The following is a 22762-nucleotide window of genomic DNA, read 5'->3' on the forward strand; positions in this document are numbered from 1 at the left end:
GCTCATTTACCATGAGGGCGTGGATACTGAGCCTGGCAGACCAGGAGAATCCCTAGTCAGCGCAGAGCCAGCTAATCTCATCTAGGGTCACCCACGAGGGTGCCACAGTGCACCTCAGGCCTTCTGGGACAGGCTAAAAGGGAAAACAAAATGGCTGCCCATAGTGACACCACATGTCCCAGTGAGAATGAAGATGATTGGGTAATTCCCCTGTCAATCACACCTGTAGACTGCACTGCGGTAAGCGACCAGGATTGATTTGTCATGCATAATTTGTACCATTTAATCAGCCTCCACTTATTGCATTTTTCCAGAGAAATAATCAGGAGTTTCGGCCATTGTTTTGGTTGTGAGTTTTCTGTAGTTCATAGAGGCTCTGATCAAATAGACCCTGTTTGCTGTAAAATAGGCCCTGCTATCAATACTCTGTTTGCTGTGGAGGTCTGCTATAAGTCACACCCTGCCGCAAACCCATTGGCTGGCACAGTGGGGTCAATAGAGAGAAAAGAAAATCACCAGGAGGTCCCACTGCTGGTCACTATCCAGGGTGATCCCTGTCGAAAATGCACATCCATATGCTTGTGGGGGAGGCCAAAGTGTGTTACTTATAATCAAACAGCTTGTTGACTCCCAGAGACTACATTTCACCCTATAAAATGCTTGCTGGCGTCCCTGTAACTACACCCCAACAAGAGTAAACAACTTTGGAGAGCAGGATAAAAAAGAGGGGCTGGAGTGGGAGAGAGAGAGAGAAACACAGAGAGAGAGACACTAGAATTTCATAACATCTCAAGTGGACACCTTCTTACTTTATGTCTAATTAAAAAAATTAATAGCACCACTTTGTGTGAGTGCCAAACATTGAATGAGATTGGATAGGCTCAATGCAGTGACTGGTGTGGAATCAGGAGTAGGAGAGAAGGGAAATGTTACACTGGCTCTGTAGGGTGAGGTTGGGGCTGAGATACATCATTGAGATGAAGTGGAAAGAGCTTTAATCTAATCGAGCTGTGTTATACATGACGTGGGAGTGTTCAATATTGAAATTAAGTGGCTGAAATGAAAAATGCTCCATTTTCCAGCATTAAAATTGTTCACCTGAACATGTTAATCATTTCCTCATAAAAGAGCTAGATAAACACAACGATTCTATTCATTTTATATTTCCATCCTGTAACAAAGAAATGACTGTGAAGCAACCTGCGATTGCTTCCAGTGCATTTACAGATAACAATTCATCATGAGTGGAGCCTAGTTTTTAAAGAGTTCTGCTGCAAACCAACCTTGATCTAAATGAACAGCAGAACAGGTTCGAGGGACCAAATGGCCTGCTCCGTATCTACGTTTCTATATGAGGGCTATGTTTACTAACTGGCACGTACCTTGTGTCAAAGTACTCTGAGGATGTATTGAATTCTTTTTAAGCGCAGTGATTAACTTGTCTAAACTCTAAAAGTAGCACATGGAGGAGCATGCAAAGGTGGAAATGCACCAATTAAAAAGTACATCCCAATGTTTCCACCAGGTGCCCTAAGCTCTGGAATTCCCTCCCGAAGCCTCTCTGTCTGACTCTCCTCCTTTAAGATGCTCCTTAAAATCTGCCTCTTGGATTACCTTTGGTCACCTGTTCTAATATCTCCTCATGTGGCTTGGTCTCAAACTTTTTGTTTGATAATGCTCCTGTGAAGCACCTTGGGGACATTTTACTACACTAAAGGCACTTTTTTCAACGCAAGTTGTCGTGCCGTATTGCTATTTAAATATAAAGATACTCAATAGATCTTCGTGCAGCTTATTAGATAAACACTGAACTGGGCGTGGTGGCCTCAGTTGTGCATACACAGTTCTCCGGTTCAATCTCTCTTCAATGCCAAGTTATCCGATTTCAGCCTCGGGGGTTAAGGGCGCAACAGTTGACCGTACATTAAAACCAACCCTTTCACTCCATTATTCATTGTAACCTGCAGGACGTGTCATGCATTGGTAATAGAACCTGCCTAATTTAATGGAAAAATAAACAGCCTCCGTAAATAGCCTGTGATGCTCCCTGCTAAGTTTGCCTTGCTGTGCAGATTTCCCTTGCAAAATAGATCTAATAAAGTTTTTTTGAGTATTGCTGAAAAAAAAGAGACACGTCTAAGCTTTTCATCTTGCACTCATCAGGACGCTTGCAAGAAAACCAATATAAGGGGAAAACAACAAGTTATACTGTATGTGAAGAGAGTGCTGATTGGTTGGCAAGTGGCAACAATGCTTGGCAGTTAACTGTCAGTCACCATCACTGGTGCATTCTCCATGGCAACACCACTTGCCAACCAATCAGCACTCTCTTCACATACAGTGTAGATTGTTGTTTTCCCCTTTATTTTGGTATTCTTGCCAAGTGTCCTGATGAGTGCAAGACAAAAAGCTTCAGCGTGTCTCTCTTTCCAGCAATACTCAAGATTTTTTTTTAAAAAAGAGAATCGAAAGGAGAATAACCTCCTGCCTGTACTCAAACCAAAGCCTGTGTGTTAAAGAGTTTTCCACTTTTTATTCTCAGTGTCAACATCACTGACTTCTTGATCAGGAGTCAAATGCAAAAACACTGTTCCCTCTTCCCTGATTCAACAACATGTCTTAACCTCTAACCTCTGAAAAGCAGCCCCCACTGCACCAGCCTTGACATTTCCATTTCCCACGACAGCCAACCTTGTCACTTTTCCGAGCGGGATTACGAGGACAGTTGCGCACTGCCATCTGTTAAGGCCCCACGGTGTGAGGCTGCCAACTTCAACCGGGTTACGGCAACATGTAGCCAATTCTATGCTGCGGACCTGCACCCATTTGGGCCAGGGTTACGGCTGCGTGAATTCATCTTACGTAGTAGGTTCTCGACAGCTGGCGATATACTTAACCCCGCAGTCTAGGCTGGATTCAAATTTGGGCTGCAGTAGTGTCAAGATACCAGGGCAAATCCTGATGAGGTATCAGGGTAAATGCTGTGAGGTCCAGGCAGGCAGAGAGCTCACATGCAGGCAGTACATACCAGATATCTGCTGGCTCTGTGCTAAGCCCCGTCAGCAGCACCGACTCCCCTAAAATTTACCTTGTATACTGAGCCCATAGAATCACCATCCCAATGGCGGGGTGGTGTGTGGTTGGGCAGGCTCTTCCTCCTGACCACAAATGGAAATGGTACTCCCGTGTAAACTCAAGCGTTTAGGGTTTGGCAGGCACTGCCTAATTGGGTAGTGGAAATAGATTCAATAAAATGGCTTTCAAAAAGGGAATTGGATACATACTTGAAGGAGAAAACAAACGCAGGGATGTGAGGAAAGAGTATCTAGATTGCTCTTCAAAAGATGAGACCAATGGCCTCCTTCATGTCCTTTACTATCCATGATGCAGGTGAGGATGGGATTTTGTTCTGCTGCAATGCCTCCCATAGTCAACCAGCCAAGCCTCATATGTGTACAATGGACATTTGGGTAAGGTATTAGGAAGACTACCTGGCACCAATGGAACTATGCCTCAGCAGGAGGGACAGAGAGGAGGAAATTGGCAATAAAGATTAGTTTTGTATCTTAAATGCAAATTTTTTGAAGGCGTCTTATGTTTGCTGTATTTATGCATCTTAGTTTGCCTTGTTTCAGCATTTAAGTATTAAAGAATGGTGAGATATATTCTTCAGTGGCACACAAGAGCTAATTTCAATAAACCAATGTTAGAAGGTCCTTCAAGGATCCATGTACAAAAACTAAGGGGCATAACTTATAAAGATAGTCACCAGCAACAATAGAAGAGAAATAGGAGGATATGCTGATATGGTTGGATGAAGAGGAGTGGGAGGAGGTTCATTTGGATCACAAGTAACACCAATAGAGACCAGCTGGACTGCATGGTCTGTTCCTGGCCTGTAGCTCCTATGTCATTCTATACAATGACCAGCCAATCTATTGTATGGAATTGTTGGACTGTTTTTGTCATTGAGCTGGGTGTCTCACACCATAGAAAATAAAAACTATACAAATGCTGCCAGCAATAGCATTCTCTACCCACTGAGGAAAAAGATGTAAATTACTATACATTTCGTGTGCATGCAATGCCTGAGCACATGACCACACCTTGTTCACCTTCATGTTTCCCACCGTAGGTTCACCGGGAAACCACCTGAGCCCCCAGAAAAATTGTCATGTTCTCCATTCCATTTGGGAGTTAAATATTGCGATTCTGCTCTGCAATAGTTTGCCCAGTGGGACACTGAATATGTGAGATGAAGCTCAGGTTGGTAACAGGTTAGCAGAGAGCGGAAGGGGGGGAAAAAGATCTCTTGATTAGCCTGATCCTGTCCCCACCAGCTGTCTCACGGAAGTGCATGTTCCAGCAGGGACTATATGATAACCATTAGGAAAAAGTCAGGGGCGGCCTCGCCCCTTCCTAGGCCTGGGGAGCAAAGGCCAATTGCAATACAAAAACTGCTATCCAACCAGAGATCAATTAACATGGCAGAGTTTAGATAATGAAACCCAAAATCTTGCTGCCCTGCACAGCTCATTCTCACAGCGAACCATACACTGGGAAGACCAAGGCCCCAGAGGGAAAACTGTCAAACGCCACACATTTCCATATCTCTTTAACCTAAAAACATTTTTTTTTATTCCTGCTGATCCACTTCCTTCGCAGGTCCTTCTTTTCTTTACTTCCATTTTTTTTTGCTTTGAGTCAGGGGTAAATAGTTAAGAGCTTTTAACCTCGTTACAACTCACACTGGATGCTTACGGGAAAGTAAAATTCAAATGTGGGCATCACCCTGTGGGTTGGGCCAATTCCAAACCACGCCTGTGCCAACTTCATCACCGTTGATGCCAATCTGCCAAAAGGAGGAACTGAGCCTGTGGTTAAAGAACTTTGATTCTCGAAGCCCTGTATTTACACTCGACATGTCTAAGCTCATAAAGAGGGCATCAATAACAGGAGCCGAAAGTATATTGCTCCTTAAACTCGCTTGTACTTTCAGCTGTATCTTCCATCCTTCATCTATTGATTATAAATGCATCAATCTTTTTGAAGGCCTCCTGTTCTCAGCAGACGCCATAATTCAATCTCATAAGGCCTTCCGAGAGTAACTGCAATATAGTAATGCTTAATTCATGTGTTGGTCAAGTGACTAAAGCGAGGAGAACAAGCAGAAGGTAACCTTGGTAAGATGGATATGTTCCACGGTAAAGGACCGACATTTCAGTGATACTGAAAGAAAATGAATCGGGGAATAAAACTTTATTGCGGGGAAGTGTTGACGACGGTTTTTGGGGAATATCAATAACTTCTCTCATTTAAAAAAAAAAATCAGTCGACAGTGCAGTTGCAAAATATTCTGTATCATTATTGACCTGCAACTGATTTGTTCGATCGGTTCAATTTAGGGTTTTTGTAATCTCAATTGCTTGCATTGCAGGAGGAGCCATCAATCGAGCGCCTGATTAAGTAATGCGCCTGGTTGAGGATATGACCTCATATTACAGTTTTTAGTCTAGCTAAGGGATGATAAGAACTTTTATACTATGATTACACTATCATAACACAGGAGAACTTAGGACCAAACTTAATTGCAGCAAACAATTAGGAAGGCAAATGGCACGTTGGCTTTTATTGCAAGGAAATTGGGAGTACAAGAATAAAAAAGTCTTGCTACAATTATGCAGGGCTTTGGTGAGACCACACCTGGAATAGTGTGTGCAGTTTTGGTCTCCACATTTAAGAAAGGGTATACTTGCACTGAAAGCGGTACAGCAAAGGTCCACTAGATTGGTGCCTGGGATGATAGATTGTCCTATGATGAGGACTGAGTAAACTGGGCTCATATCCTCTGGAGTTTAGAAGAAAGAGAGGCAATCTCATTGAAACCTATAAGATTCTGAAGGGGCTTGATAGGGTGGATGCAGCAGGATCATTTCCGCTGGTCAAGGAATCTAAAATATGGGGGCACAGTCTTAGGATAAGGGGCTGACCATATAGGACTGAGACGAGGAGAAATTACTTCACTCAAAGGGTTGTGAATCTGTGGAATTCTCTACTCCAAAGGGTTGTGGATGATCCATCGTTGAATACAATTAAGGCTGGGATAGACAGATTTTTGGTCTCTCAGGGAATTAAGGGATATGGGGAGCAGGCATGGGGAAATGGAGTTGAAGACCAAGGTCAGCCATGATTGTACTGAATGGTGGACCAGGCTTGATGGACCGTGTGGTCTACTCCTGTTTCTATTTCTTATGATCTTGGCCCTTGGGAGATATTTCAAGCCCTCAAAGCCCTAAAATACACACATAAAGCTCTCACAGCTAAGCTGGCTGTGTATTTCTTACACACAGCATTCAGTTTTCTGGGTTGGAAGTTTGAAAAGTGCTACTGCTTCATTGATGGATAAATTCCAAATCAGAACACCAAAATCGTTGGTATCCACAGCTTGAGATGTTTATATTTGTATGCAACATAATGGAACATTATTTAAACTATGTGCCTGTGTGAGTGCATGTCCACTCACTCATTTCCCACATCTCTCTTACTTCTTTCAACCTTAATGGTGTTCTGCACTATATTCCTCAATTTTTATAAAACACAGAACGGCAGAAGACAAAATACTTTAACACTCTCTAAATTCAAAGCTGTAGTTTCTAATTGGGATTATTTTAATGCTCGCGTTACTGTCAACATTGAAATAACACCATTCAGAAATCCCAGCCTCAAAGGTCCTGGATGCAGCTCTTAAACAGAGACCCATAACCAACAGCAGCCTGCATTTATATAGTGCCTCTAATGTAGCAAATAGCCCATAAGGCAGTTCACAAGAGCATTAACAAAACTTAACACTGGACCACACAAAGCAATATTCAAGTAGGTGGCCAAAAACCTGGTCCAAGAGGTACACTTTAATGAGCATCTTGAAAGGACAAGCAAGGTCAAGAGGTTTAGGGTGGAAAATCCAGAGCTTAGGACCTAAGCATTGAAGGCACTGCCACCAATGGTGGAGCAATGAAAACTCAGGGATGTGTAAGAGGCGAGAACTGGTCAAACTCCCTTGTTTCCCCCTTGCCAATGCTCCAACCAAGTCAACTAGAGGATTAATTCCTGGATAAGAAAGGATGGAAGGGCAGCCTATTCTGTGTAGTCAGTGAAGAGCCAACAGTAGCTTGTGGGGGACACAAAGATCTGGGTCTCCAGTGGTTAAAGAGTGGTAGCAATAATGCAAGGACCACCCACCCATCATCAGTGACACTTGCTCAGTTAAAAAAACGTCTTCCATTAAGCTTCTATCAATCTGCAGCTGCTGGTCACATCACTTGCTGTTTTGTGTGGATGCCACCACAGCCACGACTAGTAGATGTTCAAGTCTCCCAATGTTGATATTAGGTCTTTTAAGCATCCCTGGATCTCTGCTGCATGATTCTTGCCAAGGTCTTGACCATTTTGACTCCACAGCAACAGACAATGTACTTCAAAAAGTAATTCACTGTGTGGATTGCTTTGAAACAGTTTGATAGTGCGATATAAGCACACGTTGCAATTAAACCCAAACAGTGACATCGCCTAATCAAGACTCCTTCATTCCCCTCATCTTCTTGCTGACTCCTTTCAATCTTCATGGTGTCCTGCACTACAAGCCTTTCCTATATTTCCAAACTATAATAAAACACAGAAGGGCGGATAGCCTGGCAGAGTAAGCGGAGTAACAGGGTGAGTGGTTGGAAGTCTTGAAGCTGAAAATCACTGTGGACTGGAACTGGCAGTTATATAATAAACTCTTTCTGTGTTTTTTTTAAAAGTCTGTGGTGCAGACTTGGTTCCTGCTTCTGACCTGAATCAAACCCACAGCGTACTTAATCTCTAAATAGCAGCTGGATGATGGCTGCAAACACTAGCCACTCGCTGACTTTTAAGGAAAAGGAAAAGGAACTTGCTTAGGTTTTGATATTGAAAGTCTCGCTTAGATGCTAAAAGGGTTTATGAAATCCCAGCACGATAATAAGCAGTATATATAAATTTAAATGACAAGATATTGGAAAAACACTATGGGTTACTGAGGAGAGAGGTTACTATAAAGTACAATAAGAATAATGTCACTTCTTTCACCTTCACTGAAGGCCATCAGTTACAATGCACTGTTTTATGTCAACAGGACCTTGGTTTTGTGGTTTATCATGTATGATATTTACTACCATTATATAGCGTCACTCACTGTACTGCGCACATTGAAGAAATGTCCAGCTCCCAAGGTGCTACATTGCAGGTGGTACTATAGTCAGCATTTAACTTATTACAAGACACTGATTGAATATACACAGAATTATAGGTTTTACAGTAACAGGTCATTCAGTCTCAGTGGCCAATGTTGTTTTACGCTCCACGAGTCTCTTCACAATCTACTCTACGATTTTGTTGCACCTCGTCCAAAGTAAATCCTGACCACAGAGTCTGTGTCAAGCTCCTAATATCTCCCCTGACTAGGCATTAACAGCAGGAAGTCAGCAGCGGGAGTGTGCTCCCTCCAGTCTCAGGAGGGCATGACAGGTGAGTGGAGTAAAACTTGCAGGTGCCAAGCCTCACACTCTAACTTGCCCAGCATCCTCCTGCACAGCACTCCTCAGGATAATACCCCTTGTAGCTCCATTCATTCCCCTCTGTGTCCAATCAACAATCACCCATACCCAGCCTATCGCACCCTTGTCTCACAGTGACTCTCCACTCCATTCCGCTCCACACAAGCCACGATGAATACTCTTTCTCTCCTTACAGAAGAGAGCTCACAACTTGGCAAGAGGCAGAGGTTTGTGGGGAGGGTGAGGAGCTGGTTCTCCAGTGACTGGCATCTTGTGGGCTTGTCCACCAGTTCCATTGGGAAGGAGGTGTCGTGCCAGGAGGTTGCAGATGTCAGCTGTGACCTGCCGCTACAATCTGAGACTCCTGAGGCACTGGTGCTCGTACATGTTGAGAAAGCTGATGCTCTGCCTGTAGACCCTGTGTTGTGGCCCTTGCCTCCTTCCAGCTGGGCGTCGGTGTCCATCCCCTCTGCCCTGTGGATGGGCATGTAGCTGAAGAGATGACAGCTGGTGCTGCCGCTGGTGTTGTTCCTGCTGTTGGCGGTGATGAGGCTTCTGCTGTTGCCCCTCAGCAGAGGTGGAAGCTGGAGCTGCATAAGCTGCTCCCAGGTGGTGCTGAAAGATGGGAAAATGCAGCTGAAGGTGAGAGAAGTTCGAGACAGGTGAAGTGCCTCCCAAGAAGTGGGCGATCACCTGTCAAGCAGTGGCGGTACTCTCTGAGAGAAGAAGTGCTTTGAACAGCAGCCTCCCATCTGGCCATGGCCACAGCTCCACTGTGTAACCGATGAAAGCTTTTACAGCTTGCCCTTTACCCTGTGCACCTGCCTCAGTGACCCTGCCCGGCCAGTCACTAACACAGCGTGGAAGCCATGCACCGTTGTAAAAGAAGCAATTAATGGTTAAAATGGCTATTAACTGCCCAGACGACAGGGTTTTCCGCAGGAGTTGGAACCTGCCCCGGGAAAGCCAGAGGGAGGCCGGGATGAAGTCGATATCCTGATCCAACGGCATCTTCCGGGACTTTCCCACCTTTCATGCACTGGAACCTTCCTCCGCCTGGCTGGGAATATTTTGCCCAAGGACTTTTGAAAACAGACTTGCAGACATTCCTATTGCCACCTCAAAAACCCAACTGGTCATGACTAAATGGGACTGTTTTAAAATGAAAATAAGGAACAGTTGGATTTACTGAACCCATAAGCCTGGCCTGGCCTGCCATTCAATAAAACCATGGCGGATTATACCCCCATTAAGTTCTGTATCCCTGAATACCCTTAACAAACAAAAATATATTCAATCTTAGTTTTGAAATTTTCTATTGACCTAGTCTCATTGACTTTATGGGGGAAAGAGAGAGTTCCAGATCTTCACTATTCTTTGTGCACAGAACTGCTTCCTGTTATCACTCCAGAAAGGCCTAGTTCTAGTTTTAAGATTATGTCCTCTTGTTCTGCACTCCCCCACCAGAGGGACTGGCTTCGCTCCATCTACTCCATCAAATCCTTTCGTCACCTTAAACACCTCAATTAGATCACCGATAATCATCTACGCTCCAGGGAACGCGAGCCAATCTGTACAACCCGTCCTTGTAAATTAGCCCTCTTTGCATACAGCACCATTGCCCTAAAAGGTCTCACGTCACAACATGAACGGCGATTGTGAGCAATGGCAGCCATACTGCACCCACGCCATCTCACAAGTGGCAACCTGATCGAAAAGAAGGCCAGTTAGCCAGTTTTAAGTGGGTGTTGGTTGAGAGAGAGAGAGAGAGAGAGAGAAGCATTGTCTGGGTCACCTGGAGAATTACCTGGATTGTGCTACAGGAACTTCAAAGCTCAACAGAGCCACTAGGAGAGGCAGATGAGACCTTGGTTGAGCTTCTCATCTGAAGGAAAGCATTTCCCACGATGTCACACTTCCGTCCAGAATTGCACTGGCATGTTAGCCTAGCATTATGAGCTCAGTCTTGGGGTGGCCGAGAAACCCACAACTGTCTGAGTCAAGGGCAAAAGTGCTACCTACTCAGCCAAGCTAATTTTGTCCCCAGTTGGCAACGATACCATGTGTTGGAATAGTTCCTTCTGGTTAAAGTGGTTCAGATGCTGATGCTATCATACCGCCTACTTGCACCTGTGGTTTCAAAGTAGTAAACTCACTCAAACACTCTATACAGTCAGCAGAGTTTACATGTACCAAGAAGTGTACGAGAAAAACAGGAGCAGCTTTAATTACACACTACCCACAGACCACAAACTAATCGTGGCACAAACACATCACATAAGCATTTTTTTTTTCTCTGTGGTTGTTTGCAATCCAGACCAAAGCTGACATCACCCAGCAGAATGCATACCGACCTCCCCACTACTGAGCTCCATGTCTGCCACAGTCAATGGTTAAGGCATTCTGTTGTGACAAGTTAACCTCAGCACCGACCTTCCCTTCGCCAATCGTTGCCACAGGTCTGTGCCCAAAACCTTGCCCTGCTGGAAAAAGCCTCTGGAAAATGACTGCAAGAGCTGCTGTATCCAACACTTAAAATGGAAATACAGTGAAAAACTAAAGCGCAGGCAAAGCACTTAGTGCTTGAATATTATTCCCACTAAATAACAAACTGCTGCAGTAACTCAAGTTTTTGTTTGGACGTTACGACAGATAATTGTAAGTTAGACTGACCACAGGAAGGCAGGCAGTGTTTAATCAAGTCAAATGCCTCAAAACTCAAGCACCAACACAGCTGCTGATCCGACTGTAGATTTGCTTTCCTCTGGGCCTTTGATTCATTATTCCCAACCAACGAGACAGGGAAAAAAAAAACGATCGTAATCCCTCTCCCTGTTTTGGCTCCCCTTCCAACACTCGTTGAAGGTTGAGTTGGCCTTTTGACCATCCGGTCAAGTGCGGAAAAGTGACCACTGGTCCCCCCAGTCAAAATTGAGAGACAAGCAACAGACAATGCAGGATTTGCCCAGTAAGTTGATCAGCCCCTGAAAGGGCTGACACGGTGCTGTGCGTTAACAGTAATGTGTTAACGTGCCTTATTCTAACAAAAACATTCGCTTCATTGAAATAAAAGAGACAAAAGAATTTGAACAGGCTGGGGCTCTTGGCTCTAGAAAAGAGGAGGCTGAGGAGTGGCCTATTAGAGGTCTAGAAAATTATGAAGGGATTGGAAAGGGTGGACATAGAAACACTATATCCATTTGTGAGGGAAGCCAAAGCTAGGGAGCATAAATATAAGATAATCATCAATAAATCCAATAGGGATTCAGGAGAAACTCCTGTGCACAGAGAGTGATTAGAAAGTAGAACTCGTAGCGGAGGTGAATAGTATGGACACATCTATGGGGAAGCTGTATATGCAAATGTCGAATAAAGGAATCAAAGGGTATGCTGATAGGGTTAGGTGAAGATTAGAAGAAGGAGGCCTATGTTGCACATAAACGCTGGCCAGTTGGGTCAAATGGCCTGTTTCTGTGTTGTGAATTTTATGGAACCCATATGAACACAACAATAACATTGATAATATCGCAAATCCCAATCTCAACCAAGAGGAAGGGTGAACATTTCAGGTCCATTTGACTTTCTGGGTATATGTGATTCTGATAAACTTGGATTTATTGCCCTTCCCTCAATCCCCAGAGGTTTGTGCTAGCTTTTTTGAAGCACTGCAGTCAATTTACTAGACCATTTCAGGGGGCATTAAGGGCCACCCAAGAGTTTGGGGCTGGATTCGTGTGTAGGCCAAATCAGAGCAGGATAGCAGGCACCCTTTCCTGAAGGGCATCAGGAAGCCATATGGATTTTCAGGACAATTCAGCAGCTTGTTTAGGCATGGCATCAAATTTATTGATTCTAATTGCCATGGGGCCATTTCAATCTCTATGTTGCTAGTCCGAGAGCTGCACTGCTATGCTGTCGTATCTGGCCACCTCAAACATTCAGCTGCCTTGGTTGCATCTCAGTTCCGACGAACCTATTGCATTTTACAGGCCTCTTCAGTCTTCATTTAAGTTTGATCCATAATATCTTTAAAAAAGGAAAGTGGATCAATATTTGGGGGTGGCAGTGAAACAGCAATTTGAAGGGGTATGGGGAAGGGTCAAGAGCTGGTGTGGAAGGCTCTTTCTGGGAGTCTGTGTAGTTGCAAAGGGCAGAATGATTACCTTCTGCACTGTAAAGTTCAACGAAGGAACATTGTTAGTCAAACTGCTAGGGAGAGGGGAACGGGATATTAAAAAGTGTCAGTGCCTAATTCAGGGGCCTCCATTCACAAAGTGCCTCAGCTGATTAACCAATCATTCGTGAATGGGTAGGGTAAACAGACACAGACACCTGCTTCATGGTCCCATTCCCGTCCATCTGGGCCCACCCCCTTTAACAGGATCTCTGCTGTATCTGACGCTATTCCTGCCACCAGAGCTCAAGGTGGATGATAATCAGATGCAGAGACACATCGCAGCCTGTGACTGCAGTGTCGAGATAGGAGGAATTAGTGTCATTCTGGAAAAGGAAGATGCAGTAACAGAGATGAATGGAGCAGCACAGCCCGCAAAGCATTTTGGATGAAAAAGCTTACCTGTTTGTGCATTTCAATATTCAGACCGTAGGACATTTCATAGTACTGGAAGACAAAAAGAGAAGAGAGAACATTACTGCTGAGAAACTGAAAACTCACAGATTAAAGCTCACAAGGCTTTACATAGGATTTACAACTTGCCATTCAGCCCCTTTGATCCACACTGATGTTTAATGCTCCACATGAGCCTCTTCCTATTCTATAAGCAGATCCTTCCATTCTCCCTCACGTACATATCTAGATTCCTCTGTCATTCAGCCACCAATTTGTTGACAAAACATGGGCACAATTTGCTCCTGAAGTGGGGGTTTTGTTAGGTAAGGATCATCAAGGCACATGGAGCCACGTCATGTCAACCAGTGATGATCAAAGTGGCGCTGCAAGCTTGAGGGGCTGAATAGCCTACCACTGATGCTATGTTTTCACCGTTACTTTCCTCCAATAATTCCAACCCTACCACCCAGGTGACACCCATGTTCAGAACCCTCTGAAGCCAGCGCCATTTCGTGCCCTAATGTGCATTCCTCAATAGGGATTCCAATCCTCACCAGCCACCATGAAGGTTGCAATACATATAAATAACAGGACTTCTCTCTTCACCAGCCACTGTTTGGAACTGCCAGGTTTTTAAGTCCATGAATGTACCTGTTAACTCTTGTCTGCAGGTACCTTTTCTTAAAAAAAGAGCAAGACTCCGCAATACAACACCACCTAAAAGCACTCATAGGGAGCACATCCCAGGAAATGGTGGGCCCCCAGCACCATGACTTTGCCCGAATTAACTTGGACCAGTCACTGGCAAGGTGCCAGCGATTTCCCAAGATGAGCTCGCTGCGAATGGGCATAACGGATCATGGACTCAATCTGTAAATGATTGGATAAAGAAAGATTTGTTGATATTTTAGCCATGACCTATTGAGCATTTTGCTCACTGTATCAGTTCAGTTACTTCTTGCTTTTCACAATGTACTCAAGTAGCAAACAAAGGCCAGCAGTGGTCTTAAGGTCACCTGTCAGCAATATCTTTAAACTTTGGCAACAACTGGTTTCTGCCATGTTGTGTTGGCATGTATGATGTCCAACTGATGGCAGGATAATTGTGAAAATAGGTTCATATTTACTCTCAATTTTCTTTTTACGTTTTAAGGGGTAATTTTGTCATCAGTTAATCTTGGTGCCATCTTACGATGCAGCAGGGTGGGTGGGGTGGTGATTAGAATTAGAATTTGTCTGAAAATATAAATAGAAACAGGTGGGGGGTGGAGGGAGGGGGGGAGGGTGGAAGGAGGAGGGAGGGGGGAGGGAGGAGGGATGGTGGAGGGAGTCAGGCATGCGCAGTGAGAAAGCAACACAACAGAAAGACCTTCAACACGGTAACAATATTAGTCCATACCCCAAATTGGTTGTGCCCTCCAAGCAATTCACAGCCCACATCAGGTACTGCCTGAATATATGAAGAGTGCACTGGACAAAAGGATGAGTGAGATGGTGAGTGTTGCCCAATAACATGGAGAGCGGAGTTCCAATCGGCACTGTCCAACTCCAGCTCAATTTTAACCTTAGCAGAGAGCCAATCAACTACTTGCATTTTCTCAACATTCTACTTCCTTGAAATTCGCTTTGCACTGGGTGAAGTTAATACTGTTTCATTTGTTCATGAGGTTTGAGAGACGAGGCCACTTTTCTTGCCTACCCCTCGTTGCCATGGTAAGGTGGCACTGGGACTTCTTTTTAAATAAGCTGTGGGGATAGTGGTCCCAAAATGGCATTAGTTAGGGTAACTCCAGGATGTTTATGGCAGTGATAATGAAGGAACAAATGATATGTACAATTTAAGATGATGCATGATATTAGAGCTGATGATGCTTTCCCGGGGGTGTGAAGTTAAAGGTTTACGGCAACTACACTTGAAGCTGCCTTGCAACATTTTTGTTTTAACCAAATTTGGATGGAACTGTTCCAGTTGGCCCAAAGACTGCGCAACAATTAAACAAATGTGTTATCTTCAGCTATTGTTTATATACAAATCACCACACACAATGAACAAATATTACTTATCGTATCATCACATACTAACTTGGTTAGTAAAGGTATTGCCTAACATGATACTAAATCAGACAAGACAGATGGTCTCAGAATTGAGCGGCTGCCTGAGCTACTCCCTGTTGAGTTCTTTCTCTTTGGGAAAAATTTTCCCCCTGTTGTGGGGTGGGAGTGTGGGAGAGGGTGCGCCTCCAATCGGCACTCCCCCAATCGGGAGCGCGCCGTTTTACGTGGGCGTGCCAATTAAGGCCCGCCCAACGTGACGTCCACCAGGAAGCGCTATGCGCTCCCTGTGTGGGTGGGGGAGGGAGGGGGGTGGGGGGGGGGGGGGGCGGAATTCCCTCAACCGGGAGTGCGCTCTTTCATACCTGTGTGTGAAAGAGTGCACAGATCTCCCTGAGGCTAAGTGCTGCCTCAGGGGGATCGGTTCCGAATTAAAAATTGTTATACAAATGATAGAAACGTTTCCCTGACATGTCCCCATATGTAACCCTGTCACATGAGTTGGGACATGTCCAGCACTTTTATTGAAACATTTATTAAAAATTTAAATACACTCATGAAACCGCATCCCGCCCACGGTATTCTTGCTTTTTCCGAAGCCTGCCGGGGCTCCCAGCCTGCCCACCAACCCTAAGGTTGGACGGGCAGGTCCACTAATGACCTTAATTAGTTCTTCAATGGCCTCAGTAGGTCGTTGACAGGTCGGTGGGTGCGCAGCTGACACGGCCAACCTGAAAATGGAAATGATGCGGGGTGACGTCGGGAGTTCCACCCGACATTAGTGTCCATTATTAAGGATGAGATTTCAGAATACTTGGAAGCGCATTGTAAAATAGGGCAAAGTCAGCATGGTTTCATCAAGGGGAGGTCATGCCTGACAAATCTGTTAGAATTCTTTGAGGAGGTAATGAGTAGGTTAGACAAAGGAGAGCCAATGGATGTTATCTACTTGGACTTCCAGAAGGCCTTTGGCAAGGTGCCGCACAGGAGGCTGCTCAGTAAGATAAGAGCCCATGGTGTTAGAGGCAAGGTACTAGCATGGATAGAAGATTGGCTGTCTGGCAGGAGGCAGAGAGTGGGGATAAGGGGGTCCTTCTCAGGATGGCGGCCGGTGACTAGTGGAGTTCCGCAGGGGTCAGTGTTGGGACCACAACTTTTCACTTTATACATTAATGATCTAGATGAAGGAACTGAGGGCATCCTGGCTAAGTTTGCAGATGATACAAAGATAGGTGGAGGGACAGGTAGTATTGAGGAGGCAGGGAGGCTGCAGAAGGATTTGGACAGGTTAGGAGAATGGGCAAAGAAGTGGCAGATGGAATACAACATGGGGAAGTGTGAGGTCATGCACTTTGGTAGGAAGAATAGAGGCATAGACTATTTTCTAAATGGGGAGAGAATTCATATATCTGGAGTGCAAAGGGACTTGGGAGTCCTAGTCCAGGATTCTCTTAAGGTTAACTTGCAGGTTGAGTAGGTAGTTAGGAAGGCAAATGCAATGTTGGCATTTATTTCGAGAGGACTAGAATATAAAAGCAGGGATGTGCTGCTGAGGCTTTATAAGGCTCTGGTCAGACCACATTTAGAATATTGTGAGCAATTTTGGGCCCCATATCTCAGGATGTGCTGGCCCTGGAGAGGGTCCAGAGGAGGTTCACGAGAACGATCCCAGGAATGAAAGGCTTAACATATGAGGAACGTTTGAGGACTCTGGGTCTGTACTCGATGGAGTTTAGAAGGATGAGGGGGAACTGATTGAAACTTACAGAATACTGAAAGGCCTGGATAGAGTGGACATGGGGAAGATGTTTCCATTAGTAGGAGAGACTAGGACCTGAGGGCACAGCCTCAGAATAAAGGGAAGACCTTTTAGAACGGAGATGAGGAGAAACTTCTTTAGCCAGAGAGTGGTGAATCTATGGAATTCATTGCCACAGAAGGCTGTGGAGGCCAGGTCATTGAGTGTATTTAAGACCGAGATAAATAGGTTCTTGATTGGTAAGGGGATCAAAGATTACGGGGAGAAGGCGGGAGAATGGGGTTGAGAAACTTATCAGCAATGATTGAATGGCGGAGCAGACTCGATGGGCCGAATAGCCTAATTTCTGCTCCTATGTCTTATGGTCTTATGGACATCATCCCACGTCATTTTACACATTGGCGAGTGGGCCCCACCCCCCGCTTGCCAAGCAGTAGATCCTGCCCTTTGTAAATCCATTACTGGCCTTTTCCCCATTCTCTCTTCCGCCACCTACTCCTGCTTCCTAATAGTGCACATATCTCAAAGCAAATCTACCAGTTAAAGCCACCTGCTAGTGGCTACATTGTCAACAGTCTACCTTACAGCTTTTTCCCTTCACTGCCAGAAGCTTTTCCCACCTCATCTTCTGGAAACTCCCTACTCCAGAAGGAAAGTTGCTGGTGCGTCTTGGAGGTCCCTGTCTATGAGACACTGCTCCTGCGCACTTTAGTGGCCCTGATTTCCATCTAACGCTGGCCCTAATTTATTTCCCATGCCTACCTCGGAGATTTCTCCACTCACTAGGACCTGATATATCTTCTGTGATGTGCAGGTTACATGGGATTACATCAGTCACCTGTACCTTCATCTTAAATCCATCCAATAAATTCTTAGGCTCAGGTCGACAAGGTGTTTCACAAGTGCTGCTTAGGGCAACAAGCAGGCAGGCTGCAGCCATGATCTCAAGAGCAGGATATTCTTCCCTTCTGAACCACGCTGGCTTCAGATTCTTTCTCCGAAAGAAACTCAATAAAGGGAGTCCACACATCATAAAAATCACACAGCTTGCCGCTTTGGTGCATATGCGATTTTATCTTCAGGGTATAAATAACACAAACTTGTGATTGAAGATCACAGTCAAAGTGAGATCAAGGGAGGAAGGATTTTGCTGGAATTTAATACTGAAGCTGCTGGAAAATATTAACCAGTTATTCTTTGTTTTAAAGGCAGCAATGGCTCACAGCTGCTCTGTGTTAAAACGTTGCCAGGACATGTGTAAAGTGCAGCAGAACAAAGTGCTCTGCCTCTTTTGGCCCATTTTAAAAACTTTTGTTCATTTTCTTTTGCAGCAGGGAAGTCAGCTGTTGGCTTCCATTGGAGAATTCTAGCACTGAGGGTGGGGTTGGGGAGGGTTGGTAACCAGGGAAGACGAACCTTGGACAGTGACAAAGCCTATGATCACTGCCCGATGAACGCACTGCCCCCAGTGCGGAATTCCAACCTTACAAAGCAGCAAGGTCCCGTGAAAAATGATAAGATTTTTAAAAAAAAATTACTTCAGGTGCTGGAAATCTGAAATAAACCGCAGGCAAAATTAAAATGCTGGAGGAAACCCTCTCAATGCACCGGGCAACAGGCATGGAGAGGAAGGTGAGGTTAGGTTTTCGGTTGATGACTTATCGTGAGAACCACCTGAAACGTTCTCTCCATTTCCCCTGCCCACCTTCCTCTCTCCACAGCCGCAGTCTGAGACCTCGAGTGTTTCTAACATCCCTCCTGTTTTGTTTCCGGAAGGTTCCACGTTGGATGCCCACAGGGAAAGACATCCTTCATTTGCACTTCCATTGTGAATAGTTGTGCAGGGGAAATCCATTGTACCCCCACCCCTCCAGTTCTTGTGCTGAGTTAACAGGGTAGAGAGTGAAGGGCTACAATTTCCATCAGTGTTCCTGGGCTATAGAGCAATGGGGAAACAAAATTCCATCGCCAATACTCCTAGAATCATAGAATGATACAGCACAGTAGGAGGCCATTCCACCCATCATACATGTGACGGCTCTTTGAAAGAGCTATCCAATTAGGGCCATTCCTCTGTCCTTTCCCCCCAGCCCCACAAATTTTGCTCCTTTGAGTTTTATCCAATTTCCTTTTGTAAGCAACCATGGGATATGCTTCCAACACCATTTTGAGTAGCACATTCCAGGTCATAAGAACTTACTAATCATCTTGCCTCCCCTCACCTGCATGAGTGGCCATTGGATGGGGGCAGCTTTGGTGTGGCTGTGGTAACATCTGCAGTTGAATAGCCTGCTCACAGTGTTTAGGCTTGTACTTGAAGACTACTTGGGGTAAGGTGTAGGAGAGAAACTGGTTCCAGCAGAAGAACCTTTCCCCAGGCTTCGGGAGATGAGGAAGGAGGGTCAGTAAACTGGGGGTCAAATGGCAAATGAGCACACATGGCAAGTCACAGCACCAGCAGGTCAATCCTCTAGGGGGGAAGTTACCAAGTGGAAGTACGAAAGACTAATTCTAAACGTTCTCCTACTCCCCACATTGTGCAGTCTCTCTCATATTACACTGGGCTACTCATTGGCCAAGGGTTGTACATTGAGACTGGACGCAGAAAGGACATGTTGAAAGGCAACTTTCAGTCCCATCACTTGTCCAATTATATTCCCAAGGAACAAAAAACTTGACGGCCACAGAAATCAAGTGGAATTTGATACCCAGTGTATTTTTAATAATGGGGGGGGTACATAATGTTTTTTTTTATTGCGACCATAGGGGTATTTACCATAGGGTATTTACCTGGGGGTATTTCTTTATGAATAGCCTTCATTAAAGTATTCAAGTCAGTCACACTTCAAAGGGAAAATATGAAAACCAGTCATTTCCTGCTGTTTTTTTCTGATCTCCATAACTTGGCTTCTTCCCCAGAGGCAGGAACCATGGTTTTTACAATCTGCAGAAACTGTCCTCAGCAATTAGCCTCAGGATAAAGATGGTGACGGCAATAACGCTAACAGCAAACTGCATCGATCGAGAGCTTTCAACATAGAACACACATGCTCAGAGGCTTAAGCAAGGGCAAACACGGAACCAAGCAGTCATCGAGGATTTAGGTGAGGTGACTGCAAAGGGCATTCAAGGTTTAGGGAGAGGGGCAGCTCCAGAATGTTCATTGTCACGGGCAGACCAGAGGGGAAAGAAAGGGAGGGAAGCTAAAGCCAGGAGATTGAAGAACGCAAACTGTAGTAGCTTGAATGTGTCAGGTCAGGTGAGGGCCCGGAGAGAGGGATTTTTAAAGGACGTTGAAGTGTTCTGGAGCCTATGTGGAGAGGGATGATGAATGAGTAGGACATTAAAGGCGAGACAACTTCTCACATAGAAGCCAATGGAGAGCGGTTGGGGGAAAAGAGGTATGAATCCTGGCTGATTGGTAATTCTCCCTTGCCCATAGCATCCCAACCGGCTCAGCTTGAGATCAGCTAACTCACCACAGACTGGGATTCGAAGCCCAAGACCTTCTGGTCTGAATGGAGGTTCCTGCAAACTCATTTACCCACTGAACCTTAAGGGAAGCCACCTTTTATTTATGCTAAACGCTGATCGCATCATTGGAAACCAGCTTGGAGAATCTGAAGATGAATTAAGAAGCGCAGTTACAGTGGCGAGACTACTGAAGCCTCTTAAAGCCCAGATTATCTGTATTTACTTTAACTCCACTCCCTTAAACTGTCAGCCTCAGTATCTCCATAGATGATGTAATACTTTAGCAACAATATTTATGTTACGGGAAAGCACTGAAGCAGTTTAGTAAAATTCTGTGTCACGAGGTGCCCTCTCTGTCCCGCTGTTGTATAATTAGACCCGTGCAGGCTGCACTTACATTGTGACGAATCATGAAACAGAAACATGCCTTTGTTGTAAGCCCTGCTGTAATGTCACACAACAACAGCTGAAGTACATAGTATTTTGCAGGACAGAAACAGGCCATTCAGCAAAACAGGACCGTGCTCCACATGAGCCTCCTCCCGTCTCACCCGACCAACATATCCTTCGATTCCTCTTATATTGTTCCAGTGCCTTGCACATGCCCTGGCTCTGCCACCTGTTTTGTAGCTGGCTGCCAGCATCAGAGAGTCCAGCCAGCTTGGTTTGGCTGTGGGGGTGAGGGACATCTGAAAGCTGCTCACGTGTGAGCCTGAAAACCACCTCCTCCTGGTTTTACTGACGTGAGAAACAGAACATCAAGCCAGGGCACTGCTTTGAAACTGTTTTCTCATTAAGTTAAAGAGCCAATCAGTTAAATGAGGAACTCAACCACAGTCATGAGGTCAGCCTCTCATTATCTTTCTCCTGTGGCAAGAACACTCTGTCCCCTCTTATTTAGGCTTTGCATGATGCCGCCGCATATTTTTCACATTAATAACCATTAGTCTGTGTCATTGCTGAGGACGTGTTATTTCCTGTGGGAATCTCCACCCCTACCCCCATCGTCAAATTGGGAGGGCTGGGTGAGAGTTTAAGTTGAGTGAGAGGGCACAATACTGCCTCTCCAAAACAGCGGCTAGAATGCTCCAACCACAAGAATGAGAAACTGAGGGACAAAACAATGCGATGAAAGAACTGGCTGAACCATTAGAGTTCAATTTCCCTGCATAAAACCTCATGGGTAAGCTATCCAGTTAACCCTGAAATCCTTCATAACATTTTAAGACCAACTAATATGTTTGAATCCACCTACATCCACCTTTTTTCCTACATTACAACACTGACTACACTCCAAAAGTATGTTGTTTCCCCAAACTGCTTTGGGAGGCCCATTGGTTATGAAAGCCACTGGGTAAAAGGGAGGCTATCCCTCTTTAAGGGATGTAGGCTTTTATCAATGTCCAGATCAATAGAAGTCCTTAATAAATCCCAGTAGTATTGCTAACAGTTGGTGATAGGAACATAAGAACAGGAGTAGGCCATTCAGCCCCTTGAGTCTACTCTACCATGCAAATAGATTTTGCTAAAACCAATACTGTTACAGGCAAATCTAGTTACTTCCAACTTCAATTACTATGTACTTGTACTGACCATGTTTCTTATGTTGAAATCTCTCAAACGCACTTCACACAATAGGTGACTTTTTGTAGTGCAGTCACAATTGTTAGGTGCATAAATGAGGCAGCCATTTTGTGTCATCAATGTTCCACAGGCGTGGGAGAAGTGACAAGTTAATCTGTTTTTAGGCACTATTTGATCAAGGAAAGAATGCTGGCCAGGACACTGGTTGGTAAACTATGAAGGTTTATAACACAACATTGAATTATCAAGCACTTATAGTTAACCAGGGCCAGTCAGCAGACATTTGCAGATGGCACATTGTGTTTGACCAACCTTATAAAATCCTTTTCTCAACTACAGGAGGATAAATAAGGTGAAAAATGCAGCAGAGGGGTTGATATTCTTTTGAAAAAACATTTGGTAAGTTTTTCGATAAGACAGTCGTGATCAAGATTGTGCCACCTTGGGCAAAAAGGATTGTGGCCACATGAACACTCCTCTCAAACTGGAAAGATAGGCCGAGGTGGATAGGCCGAGGTAGATAGGCCGAGTGGTATTCCCCAAGGATCTGTCTTGGGCTCACATTTAATTATTTTAATACTTATAAATAACCTGGACTTCGAAATTGAGGAAATAATATTGAAATTGGCAATGACAGCAAATTAGAGAGCATGGCAAATTATAAGGAGAACCATGTAAAGACAGTGGGAAAGACAGGTAGGTGAGTAGGAAGGGCAGATAGAAGGCAGATACAGTTCAATGTAGAAA

The 22762-nt window shown here is 44.8% G+C and overlaps 1 protein-coding gene across 8 annotated transcripts in view; it reads right to left on the minus strand.

Moving 5' to 3' along the window:
• Window positions 1-22762, minus strand: part of LOC144688934 (transducin-like enhancer protein 4) — a 200474-nt gene that overhangs the window by 154335 nt on the left and 23377 nt on the right. For all 8 annotated transcript variants that reach the window (XM_078555984.1, XM_078555980.1, XM_078555983.1 and 5 more), the window contains exon 4: window positions 13153-13197. In XM_078555984.1, the coding sequence (XP_078412110.1) occupies window positions 13153-13197 (45 nt within the window). The remainder of the gene's footprint in view (window positions 1-13152; window positions 13198-22762) is intronic.

This window comes from Cetorhinus maximus, chromosome 13 (assembly GCF_964194155.1).
Source record: "Cetorhinus maximus chromosome 13, sCetMax3.hap1.1, whole genome shotgun sequence".
NCBI lineage: Eukaryota > Metazoa > Chordata > Chondrichthyes > Lamniformes > Cetorhinidae > Cetorhinus > Cetorhinus maximus.